The following is a 13,627-nucleotide window of genomic DNA, read 5'->3' as shown; positions in this document are numbered from 1 at the left end:
TTGAAAATAGAAGAGACATTGATAAATCACTTTTATTATTTAAAAATACACACATAAAAAGACTATTTACCAAGTCTAACAAAACATTCCTGAATTAAGGGAAGTAAATAAAAAAAAGTATTGTTGTAGCAGCAAATATATTTTAAATTTAAAACATAAATACGATCGTTCTCTACGATTCTGGGACATGCAGTGAAATATTAGTTTATATTAAAGAAAGAACATTGATAAACAAAAATGGAAGTGGCCCAAACACCGTTGCAGCTCACTCAGGATCATCAAGATGGAAGGATTACAGGTAATTTTTATTTAAGTTTTTAATTTTAATTTATGCAAAGTGCAAACTTGAATTAAATATTTTTTATATTCCGCTCTAGTAAGATCATGCTTTGTTTTGTTGATACAAGACTCCAGGCATATCTACCCAAAAAGATCGCATCCGAACAAGGAGGCTTTATTAAGGACCAAGAAATTATAGAACGATTACTCATAAAATGGCAATTGGTGGAAAAGCCTATGATAGTTAAACACCTTCTTTATGTGTGTTTTGTTGAGTTTAGAAAAGCCTTTAATACTGTCAAGTGGGGAAAACGACTGGTCCTGAACGAATTGGACGTAGCGCAATACCTGGTAAACTTATCAAACATTTGAACGACGATGGTACTGCCTCAGTTCGAGTTGATGGTATCGACTCTAAACGTTTCAAAACCCAAGCCGGAGTTATACAAGGCTGTATAATATCTTCTCTGCTGGACAATATCAACACAGACTTTATCATGCGAACTGTTCTCGAAGATCGGCATGCGGGAATATCCGTGGGTAGCAAGAAGATATCGTACCCGAGGTATGCCGATGATGCTGCCCTCCTAGACTCAAATTAAGAAGATATTATGACTCTCTTTCGCTAACCGGAGACCTCAGAGTCGTAATTTGGACTAGCAATTAATCATGACAAGACCAAAAATGATGATTATAGACCTCACCAACAACCAATCTGACGTAACCTAACCTTAGCAGGATGCGAAGTAGTTAAAATCTACGTATACCTGAGCTCCACTATCACCAACGAAGGCTGTAAGGATTAGATTTGGGGATGTTGCGCCATGATCATATCTTCAGTTAAAAAACTCACAAAGACCTTGAAAGACCGCAGACCAAAACACGAAGGTTCGAGTCACGAGAAGCCTGGTCTTGCCAGTCTTTTTAAACGCTGAGGATTCTGGATCATCGGAAAATTGACGCCCTAGAGTTGGTTTACTGGAGATGTTTTGATCTTCAATCTTCTTTTAACATAGAAGAGAGGTTATAATCGATTGTACAAAATGAATTCTCGTATTCGTCATGTCACCCGTAATGAGGACTCAATGGAACGTATGCTGGTGCGAGGTATAGTGGAAGACAAGCGATCTCATGGACACTCTTCAAGAAGACGGACAGACCATTTCCAAAATACAATTAAATAGTCAATAAATGAATGCTCTCACTCCGCCAAACATCGAGCTACGGCGACGTAAAACAAGAGCATCGGGGCCACCAGAACCGTCCGGGACATGACCACTCTGCACCCTTGGATGACTTAATTGGATGAAATAATATAATGAAAATATTAACCGCTAAATATTGTTATTTGTATATTATATATCTTTGTTTTAGTATCTAAATTGATTTCATTGCAAGTAATACACTCACACACAGTTTTATAAATATAAGTACTTTTAACAAAAGATATGATGACATTGTACCGGCGGAGCTTTAACCGACATAAAATTGGACGACAGATACGAAATCAAATTGAGATTTTCATTTTTTTCAAAATTGTTTTTTTAATAATAATTATTATAGTTAAACACATCTGGCTATATCCTAACAAAAAAACGGTGCGAAGGCGTTCGACACGTCGGTTTCTTTGGTGGTGTCTGTCGATCAAATATCTGCCGTTAGAAATATGTTCTGACACGTCTAAGTACGAAACACCAAAAAATAAGCATGTAACATATTATTGGTAATAACAGAGATGCGTGACGCTTTTTACTTGTCCTTTTGGAAATCACTGGGTGACGGCAGCGTCTAGACGATCTATAGCTAAAATGATTTATAAGATGATGGTTTTACATTTTTTTAAAAAGGAACTTTCTGATGGAACTTCTTTTTTTATGAAGCAATAATTTTTTGCTTAAATAAAAGTTACGTCTACTTTTAAATTTAGAACTCAAAGCAGTTTGAACCTTCTTTATAATACGTACACAATTACAAATACATTATAGTCATCATCATTATTGTATCAGCCATAGGGCGTGCACATCGGGACATAGACCTCTTCTATATATTTCATTAGTTTATTTTTTTAATGAAGCAATTAGACAGTCAATTATATATAAATGGATTTCTTTATTCCAATGACATTGACAAGGTCGTCTGTCCTGCTTGTGGATGGACATTCTTCGCTGAACTTAACAGTCCACGATGTCAGAACCTCAGCGGCTATAAGTTCCACGCGCTATGTAGTCTGTCCACTTCAATTGCTAATGGTTGGGCTATTTCGATTACTTTTATTTTTCTAAGGATCTCTTTATTTCTAATTCGATCTCACAACAAAATACCGAACATAGCTCTCTCCGTGATTCTTTTGTTAAAAGGGCTTGTTACCAGCTGATTATAATGCTAAATATTAAGTAATATTTACCAATATATATTATTTAGCATTATATATATATATGTAATATAATTCTTATAGATATTTAAATATATTAAAGGAATCGGAAATTAATGTAGCTTTGTTAATTTCAATCCACAATATATTTACCTTCGTTATCAGCAACCTTTTACTATCTAGTATACAAATTTTCATTGCCGGGGCGGTAGAAATCAATCGGTGTTTCTGTAAAATATGTCGACAGAAACGATATTATTTTCCGATCCTCCTAATATATATGTTATGGTACATTTATTTATAATTATATTAAGTAGTATCCATTGGTATATTTATAAAAGGTGTTTTTATATTATTATTTTCTTTCTCATATTGGTATCACTTTTTTATTTAATTGTTTGTGTTTATATTAACTTGCTTCACCAACTTTTATTAATTTATCTCTGCACCGCCCAAGCGGTTAACTGGTAGAGAATGCTTTTGGCATTAAATTCGCCGTTATACATAGAATGTTTAAATAGTGTTTGAATAAATAACATGAAAGTAATTATTATAATAAAATTCAAATGTAATGTGTCTATTTTAGACATTTTATAGATAAAACACTTATTTCCAAACATCCTGTGTAAAATGATTTGAAGTTGTTTACATTATTATTTTATTAGAGATAGTAAACAATATATAATTTTAATACGTAGTAGTGTTAGTAATATTTTCGTTACGTTATTAATTATTTCTGAAATTATTGACTGACAGTAAATGAGCATTTTTAAGGTTTTTACACGTATAAACAATCATTCTATTATTTATCTGTATCTATTAACGTTTATGTGTGTGACTGTATAAATTAAAAAAAAATAGTACACTGATTACAACTAATTCCAGGAGCGATACAATATTCGCGACGTAAATACATTATCGTGCGACGAAAATGAAATTTCAAATCCCTTTCAAACATTGCCAGTTGCGTATTCAAAACACGCCCTGACCGGGTAAAGTGGCAAATCATGGAGTGGCTGAAAATCAGTCAAATAGACCCCGAGTTACTGGCAACCGTGCCGCGCATGCTAATGCTCCGTCCGCCATTAAAATATCGAAAAAATGGCGGGAATACCTATTAGGTTACCTTTTCGGAGAATTGATTCTTATTTTATTTACATGTTACTTTTTGTGAGTTTATCTCGTTGTGTTCCAATTTTAAATTCAAATACAGAATATCATTATTCGGTTAGGCTTTTAAGCGTCAATTATTTTAAAATTATACATTGATTTTTTTATTACAACCGGCTCGAAAAAAAAAATCTTTATTCAAGGATGCATTTATATTCACTTTTAAACAGTCATTTTTGAATATGGCGTGGCCATTGTAGTCTGTGAGTCACCGCCTTAGAACGTTGATCTGCTGAGAAGAGCCAGCCAGGAAGTCAAAAGTTGCTCTTTTAAGTGAAATATAACTATTTTTCGTGTTTAAAAATATACAATTTATTTAATAACATACTTTTAATTGTAGAGGTAATACTAAAAAAGGTCTAAGATATCTTATGAAATTTTATCATATATGCGCACACTCTAACCTCTTGAAGGATTTATTAACTTATTGAAGACGAAACTTAGACGTTACGAGTTTATATATCTATATATATATATATATATATATATATATATATATATATATATATATATATATATATATACATATATTTCTTGTATTATTGTCTGTCATAATTTTTAACATGTATATTGTATTAAAATATTTTTCACTTTGACATAATTACTTAATCATTACCGTTTAAGCTATAAGACGTCCACTGATGAACGCCCTATGTCCAGCGGTGGACCACAATAGAATTTCAATAGGATCTATTGGTAGTCGTATCCAACGTCTTCTAGCGATCATACAAGATTGTCTATCTACCTTGATAGTACTTATACTTCAGAAACTTTTGACTCCAGTGGCTACCGTTTTTGCCAGTAATATGGCCAGTCTTCTACTTCTTTAATTTGCCAACTTGATCAACTACGTTGTTCTATAGATTTTCACATTGCTCATTTTTTTAATTATTTGAAATCAAGAACAATTTGTCAATTTTTTTTTTATACGTCGTTGGCGACTGTACATTTATAAACTGTGTAACAGAGATATCAGCGTCCTTCGTCCTTCCCGTGGAAATATAATTAAATGATACATTTAAATACAGAAGTAAGTAAGTACAACTATTTATACAGGATGATTTGTTATAGATGTAAAAGCTTTATACGAGTGAATGTATAGCTCATTTGCTGTTGTATGGTAAACAATATCCAAACATTATTGGTTTCAGAAATAGTAAATTGCGTAACGATAATAAAGTAAAATCGTTTTGACAATTCGGATTACTACATATTAAAATGAATTATTGTTCACTGTCTATAATTGCAGACTTTGTACTGCCAGAAGTTATTGCCATATTTCATTTTAATAGGAAAAATAAATTCATGTAACATGTCTCAAAGCGATCACGTTATATGTAGTGATTAGAAATAAATATTGATTCTTTGAAGGTTTTTGTTGACAAATGCGCTATACGTGCCCTTTAAAACCTTCACTTGCTATCGATTATCCAATATATTTATGATAAAAATAATATTAAACCATAATACAATTAGGATAATTTGATATGTTAATGTTTGTAGAGGAAAGTGTGTATACGTTATAAGTTAACTTTAGAAGGAGAAATATTAGGGGGATCGGAAAGTAATGTCGCTTTCTTAAGTTAAATTCACACGACTACATTTTTAAAATGTATTTATTTATAATCAATAATATATTTAACTTCGTTATCAACATCCTTGTGCCATCTAGTATGCAAATTTTTAATGCCGGAGCGGTAAAAATCAACCGGATATTTTGTAGTGTGTCGACAGAAACGACTTTATTTTCCCGTTCTCCTAATATTATTATTCGAAAATAATTATATTATATAATTTAAAGAAACAGTTAAATCAAACATAATAACGATAATAGCAGTACATATAAGAAACGTTATAAATAGCAATCGTAAATAATATAGCGGGGCGAAATAAGGAGGACATAAAAAGGAAATTGTATAGGAGACATAAAAAGTTTCTCTGGAGGAAATTGGAAGTCAGAGAGGCAAGGCGGGAGCGGACTGAATCCCTGTATTGAGATAAATCAATGTTTGTTTGAGAGTATGGCACTTATTGGTGCACAGAGAAATCTATGGAGTCTAAACTTTCCATTTTTTTATTAAAAAGATTTTTTGTTTATATTTATTTCTTTAATAAACCTTTAAAATTTATTGCATGATAATTTATAGACATTACATGGTAGTGTATTGTAACGCAGATCATTTTATTCGTATTACACAGCATAATAAATCTTTTTTTCTTTATTATGATAACTTTTAAGATTGTTTTTGGCCTCACTGATTACCATGATAAATATTTTTATTTATTGAATCTTTTATTATTTAGTAATAAAATCTTTTAAAAAAACTAAATTACCCAGTCTAGATTTTTTGTGTGCAAATAAAAATTAATAATGACAATGAAAAATTCAATACAGAGATCCCGATATTTTTTCCCAATATTTGCTAATAAAAAGACAGTTATAATCTAAAAAAGTGTTGTGTTAAAATATTTTTATGTGAAACGCCACTCCGCCGCTTTCTTTGTGCGTGTAGCAAGTGGAAACTTTGTCGCTTGCCGTTTTATTTGGTTTTCTTTTGACGCGGCAAGCCCTTGAGCCGCTCTGATTAATTTCACTTCGTACTCGAACCCTCGGCTAAATGCCTCGCGTGGCGGAGGTTTCAGATTGGGAAGGCTTTAGATTCTATTATACTACAGCACTGGTCGGCTTTACTGACGCTACACGCATTCTTAACGTTATTTTCTTAATCAATTTAATTACATATGACTTGTATGGGTAAATCTATGTATATAAAAATGCCTGCAACTTTATTCCCTTAGTCACGCCATAACTTATGAACAACTTTGTCTTTCACTTTATTAAGTGATTTTTTTAATACTTTGAAGAAAAATGATGAAGATAAATGCACTTTTGTAACGCCTTTTACTCTGTTTTATTTTCTCAAAGGTTAATTCATTACACAGAGCACTGACCAAAATACATAGTATAAAGATTCCAATCACAAATTATCATTATTATCATCATTATTTCAGCAGTAGGACATCTACAGCTGGATTTGGACCTCTTCCATTTCCAGATTCGGATTTCCAGTAGGGTCGGTTGAAAGTGGCTTGTGTTCAGTGTCTTCTGATAACTTTGACATGGTCATCTGTTCATCTTATGGATGAATAGCGCTTGCCAGTCCGTGGTCTCCACTCTTGAACCTCTAAGTCCCTGCGGGCATCTTTTGGGCCCCGTCTTAAATTAATGTATGGTACATCCTATCGAACGTTTCAGAAATAACAAGTAACGTATACATAGCATTATAATAAAAAGCGCTTTAAAAATTCGGATTGCTATATATTAAAAATAATTGTTAAATTGTTAACAAACAATCCCTATAGACCATGGATGCACAGATCGCGACCCGTCGGTCGAATACTGGTGGCCCGCCGACAGCAAAAATAATACTCTCGTACATTCGAAAAATATTGAAATCTATTCCAGAATAAAACCAAAAAATTTAATTACCTATACTTCTGGCGGCCGGCCCGCCATCAGTTCATGATTTGCCCGAGTGGCCCCTAGTCTTAAAAAGTCTGTGCGACCATACTGTGGACTTTGTACTGCCACAAGTAATTGGCCTGTTGCACTATTCAAGAGTAATCATTTTATATACGTTGATAAGTAAAGGTTTCTGCTGTCAAATAAGTTACATTCACCCCTTTAAAGCGTTTATACCTATCACTTTAAATCTGATGGAATTCGGTTCCCATTGGTGGCGAAGTAATTAAAAAATGATACGATTGTCGAGATTCGAATCCGTGATCAACGATCGTATTCACAGTTTTTTAGCTACTGATCAACTTGCTTTAATAATGTATAGTTATTTATTTATATCGTCGCATGAAATTATTTGTAAGGGACATCAAGTTAGAACGGGTGTTTTCACTCAAGGGAACGATCCGGGGTCAATATTGATTTAATATCGTCAGGATTCACAGTACCGGGGTATTGCGCAGTGTTGTGTGCATAATTACGTTTGCTTAATGTTTTTTAAAATCACAATGTTTTACGTCCATTTACTGTGAATGCTATCACATCGAAAATTTAAAAATGGAAGCTTTAGTAAATAAAATCTATACTCTGATGTATATTTACCTAAGGAAATTTTTAGTTATTTATACCGTGAGCGTTGTACCACGTGTTTGAAAAGCGCGGCGGGGGGGTGGGGGTGGAAAGAGCATAAACGACGCAACGGGTGTTAACTGCGCATTTAATTTTTAAATAATTTATTACTTTATTGATTTATAAATTTATGTAATAAAAAATGCACCAACATATCTGTACTTATTAAAGACTAAAATCCAATAAATGTTTAACGAAAAATAATTTTTCACCGATATTTCTTAGTATATTTAAAAAAATTAAGCCCATTGAATATATTACGGCACATAATTTTGCTGAATCATTTACGGAAGATAATATTATACTGTCATATTTTCGTGTATATAAAAAATAATCATGTAAACATCTTACAAATAAAAAGTACATAGATATATATTTATATCTTCGTAAATGTAAATAAAATAAAATTTAATTCCCAAAAAAATCTTACATTTTTTTACGGATACATTCTTGTAAACAAAAAAATTAAATCCAATGAGTAAGTCATAAAAAATTATCATAAACTAATACATCTTCTTCCAAATAAATATGTCCCATAAATATCTTACATCAACACATTTTCGCAATTGTCAATAAGGTTCGCTAGACGTCAAAGCGAATCGCCGCCCCACTGTCGAACACGCGACTGTTCCTGACTGGTAATAGGTGAACTAAATACAATAAGCAAGCATTGTGTTCATCAATTAACGCTAACAACATCCAGCCAGATATAATTTTATTACGAAGGGTGCGAACCGTTGCGATTCCATTAAAGAGATACGTGAGTTCATGCTTTTTTATCTGTGGTCTATGATGGTATTATTAATCTATAAAAAATGGCGCTAACTATTAATATTTTATCTGTTTATAGTGTTTTTTATTTCGTTAAGATCTGTCGCGAAAACTTATGGCGGTATAGTATGCGACAAATCTTTCAGATTTTAATTTAGGGTTCAGCTGCTTGTTGCTCGAAGTTTCAATTTCTACTAAATGAGTTGACGTGTATATAACCTATGACAATGAATCATATTTTAGAGTAGTGATTATCTCTTTACATAATAATTCCGACCAGTGAAAATAGTTATATAGTTTAGTAAGTATTGTTAAATATTGTTTGTTTCGCATTTTTTAATATCAATTAACATGATATATTAAGAGGTATTAAACATTTTATTACATGATCAAATTATAAATCATAAAGATGAAGTAAAAAATTATTTATTCATCATTTTTTACCAGGTTTTTTTTACTTTTAAAAAGACTTATTTATTTTTAAATCAAATTTATTTTTGACTTACTCGGCTTCGTAAAAGGTTAAGAGTTGTGGGGATAAAACAGAATTAAACTCCCATTTTTTAAAAAACAATGTACTCTTCATAATAGGATTTATGCACCTAAACTTTCTGTCAAACAAAATAATCAAGCGATATCATTGGCTTTTTCGACAATTTAAGATAGATTTTTAGTAGTCGAAATTTTGGTATCGATCGTTTATATGTATTCGTAATTGTTGTTAATTTAGACCATTAATATTTGATATGTGATCCTAAGAATAACTTAAAGACGGAACTTGCCTCTTGTAGCTTACAAGCTATACCAAAATTCCGTCTACTAAAAATCTCTTTCTCATATTCATAACATAACATATATTTATAAATAATATATCAGTCTACAGATATATAATAATAGTATATAGATTACATACGCTAGCTATTACATAGTTACGCAGTAAATTTTGTTTTGCTTTATGTTTATAGAGCGCGAATAGTTATGAGAAACCTAATTTCAATAAATACGCTAATTGATTGAGAGGAGCGATGGTCAAACACAAGTGCTTAATTTGTATCGAATCCATTCGTCCACGAGGCAGTCGCCAATATATTAATACATTTCGCTTATAACGATAAATAATTTATAGAATCTATTCTAAAAGGCATAGAGTCGCTTGTTATGTGAGAGGGGGTTCAATTTAAATCGGTTTTTATTTTATTCGTTTAGTAACCCCACAAAATGATAATTCAATTAAAATGAAAGGGTGTGTGATTTGTAATACTTATTTTATTAGCTCTAATCTGATTGAATATTATCCATAAGTGATTTTTTTTTAGATTGAGATATATTGAATTGATATTAAGTTTATAATAACATGGATAAATGATATATAAATCTGTTTCGGTAGAAGAAAGTGCATCGCCTCTTCGCTGGTCGCCACCAACTTCTGCTGCGCTGGTGGCTGCTGCGCTGGCACCGCCGGCGCTTCGACCTTGGCTTCCTGAGCCACCTACAAAGAAAGCCAATCACTTGGGTAAGACAGGTCAGCAGTTTCAATTACAGAAGTAACAGCATTGGTAATTGGAAACATGGGCTGTGATTTTTGGACTCCTACATTCAAATAACGAATATCTATTCTGTGCGATTTTTCTGGCAATCTAGTCGCTAGCGGCTTATGGTACTGTAGTGCATATATTTATATATATATACATATATATATATATATATATATATATATATATATATATATATATATATATGCTATAGACCAACAAACGCAACGTATTCTATGACCACACAAGACAGACATACATCAGACTTAGGACCTTATTAAGAAAGACGCCAAATACAGACCGCTACCAACTCGTCCTATCAGAAATATATGAGGATGCCTATGTCTAGCCATTGAAGTCCTGAAATGGTGGAGAGAAAGTATTAAATTTAAGATGACAAAAATCTTAGAGTTTAATTCAATCACTAAAGAGCCTTAAAACTCCATCTGATATATTTTTAGTGCGCTATGTAGCCTGCAACTTCAACTTATCAATGAGTTAGGCTTTTACGGTTATTTTCGTTAATATTAGGCGGACCGAAAAATAATGTCGTTTCTATCAACAGTTTTTACAGAAAAACCTATTGATTTTTACCGCTCCGGCATTAAAGTTTTGTATACTAGATGACAAAAGATTTTTGATAACGAAAGTGAATATATTGTTGATTAGAACTAAAAACTTGTTAAAAATGTAGTCGTGTGAATTTAACTTAAGAAATCGACATTACTTTCCAGTCCCCATGATATAGATCTCCCATTTTTGATTAAACCTCCTAGAATTCAGAACATAACCTTTAAGTTATACATATAATATTTTTTTCTCAACGTGGAAACTACAAAGGATATGCTAAGTTCTTAAAAATCATTATAACATTTAATTAACCATTGTTATATGTAAGATATACAATTATGCTTAGTTTTTTTTAGGAAAAATACAGTTTATCTTACAAGAGATAATTCCTTTAACCATCAGGCTTGGTGTGCGTGGTCTGTGGTGATACCAGCTCGGGTAAACACTACGGCATCCTCGCTTGCAACGGTTGCAGTGGTTTCTTCAAACGTTCCGTGAGAAGGAAACTTATATACAGGTAAGGAAGTTAAGTAATAATATATTTCATAATATGGACCGTTTATTTTGAAAGTGGTGTAAGTCCATTTTCTTTTCTTTCGAGAAAATTAAACGTTACTATGTTTGTTGATTTAAAAATACAGGCAATTTATATGAGGTCAGGCATTGTTTCTGTTGTTTTATCAACATTTAATTTATTTATATAGATTTGTTTTTGGCTAATTAGACTACGATAACACATATTTATGTGCTGTAAATGGACTTACACCACTTTCAAAATAAGCGGTCCATATATTCTCTAGGTATAATCATACGGGTAATTTTTTCTACTATTCTTCATTTTCGTGTTTTTATTCAACGATATTTCTTATAATTACTCATATATTTTTTATCATCCCTATTTAACATCATTTTGAAAATAACTTACTTTACGAATTCGATTATTTATATGTTGATGATCAGTACATTTTTGATTATTCTATCTATAGCAATTTCTACATCATGAAACTGAAATATTATTTTTAATAGTAATTGGATACAGACCGCTTCTGTCATTGACCTTGAATCTTAATTACTATATCTACTTATATGGGTTATAACTAACTGATTTCATTCAGTAATTGCTTTAAATAATCGATCACTTTTATCATCATCATCATTTCAGAAGTATGATGTCCACAGCTGGACATAAGCTTTCTCATTGATTTACAATGGGACTGGTTAGAAGCCACCTGCACTGATTTTTCTGTCCACCTTCAGTGTGAACTTCCTACGCCGCGATTACCGATCTCTGGTCTCCTCCAGAACTCTAAGATCTATTATGAGCGATTGAATTGCCTCCTACCATGTCTGCTTGCCATTTCGCTGTGCTATATTAGTAATTACGCACTAATAAAATATTATGTTACGAAATGAAGGTCCAAACTATGTTCAAAGAAATATCAATTATATTTAGCAAGTTGACATAATTTCCAATAATACAACGACAACAAATGTGTTCAAACAATAAGCGACAAAAGTGTTCCGCTGAAATGTTTTCATCTACGAAACCAATCAATACAGTTGTATAAACAATAATTATTTGAATGTCCTAATTATGCTCAATTTGTAAAAATGTTGGGTACTCTTACATTAGACAGTCATTAACGAGGCGTTAACCTGATAAGTAATTTAGCACGTCTATAGCAGTGTATGTGTCTATAGCATATCTATAGTAGTGTGGATGACAACCCGATATAAAACCGAACATCCCCGCACGCTCCAAGGAGGCAACCCCACCAGCAGGCTAGGGTATACTGGGCTAATCACTCGCTTACCCGAAACTATACGATTAAAGAAACGGAAACAGTATATATCCGGACTTATCAAACTACGACGACCTTTGGCATGAAAACATTGATACGAATTGCATGCTGGAACGTGCGAACACTGAGCGAAGCCGCTCGGGATGGCGACGTACTACAGACGCCCTCTGCCCCATCTTGGGGACATTGGAGTAAATGATGAATGATGATGATAGCAGTGTAAAGTGAACCGACGACATAGTTAAGGACCCTGGAAGTCGCTGGATACGGGCAGCGCAGGATCGGTCATAGTGACGATCTGTGGGAAAGTCTTCTGCATTGCAGAGGCGTTCATTGGCTCAAAAGAAGGAGAAGATAGCAGTGTAATGCTACTCAGTATTAAGTAGTATTATTAGCTGCGCAAAAGTCACTGACCAAGTCGAGCTTCAAGCTTCTAGGGCGCCGCTGAGTTGTAGCGCAATCACAGCGCAGGATCGGTCATAGTGACGATCTGTGGGGAAGTCTTCTGCATTGCAGAGGCGTTCATCGGCTCAAAAGAAGGAGAAGATAGCAGTGTAATGCTACTCAGTATTAAGTAGTATTATTAGCTACGCAAAAGTCACTAACCAAGTCGAGCTTCAACCTTCTAGGGCGCCCCTGAGTTATAGCGCAGTCACAGCGCAGGATCGGTCATCGTGACGATCTGTGGGGAAGTAATATGCACTGCAGAAGCGTTCATTGGCTCAAAAGAAGGAGAAGATAGCAATGTTATGCTACTCTACTTAAGTAGTTATATTAGCTGCGCAAAAGTCACTGACCAAGTCAAGCTTCAACCTTCTAGGGCGCCCCTGAGTCAGAATGCTCAGCCGAAGTCTCCTCTAGACGACCTTTGTAATAGGACACTTCATGTTGCGCCCGCCTTTACTATCAAGCTTGGCGGCCTCAAGACCAACCTTAAGATGTCAATGGCTATTTGTTCTAAACGTTGAGGTCTGTTAATTGCCTA

General features: G+C 33.3%; 1 protein-coding gene across 1 annotated transcript in view; it reads left to right on the top strand.

The window, feature by feature from the left end:
• The first annotated feature begins 237 nt into the window (after positions 1-237).
• The window catches only part of LOC137924708 (photoreceptor-specific nuclear receptor-like), a 53,319-nt gene continuing 39,929 nt past the window's right edge, over positions 238-13,627 (top strand). The window contains exons 1-3 of the mRNA XM_068768127.1: positions 238-298; positions 10,126-10,251; positions 11,243-11,357. Coding sequence (XP_068624228.1) covers positions 238-298; positions 10,126-10,251; positions 11,243-11,357 — 302 coding nt within the window. The remainder of the gene's footprint in view (positions 299-10,125; positions 10,252-11,242; positions 11,358-13,627) is intronic.

The sequence above is a fragment of the Battus philenor genome, unplaced genomic scaffold (assembly GCF_028537555.1).
Source record: "Battus philenor isolate CCGP_79_NKW_IND1 unplaced genomic scaffold, ilBatPhil1.0.hap1 SCAF_24, whole genome shotgun sequence".
In the NCBI taxonomy this organism is placed as follows: domain Eukaryota; kingdom Metazoa; phylum Arthropoda; class Insecta; order Lepidoptera; family Papilionidae; genus Battus; species Battus philenor.
The sequence above is the reverse complement of the archived record's forward strand: the minus strand, read 5'-3'. Positions and strand labels throughout refer to the sequence as shown.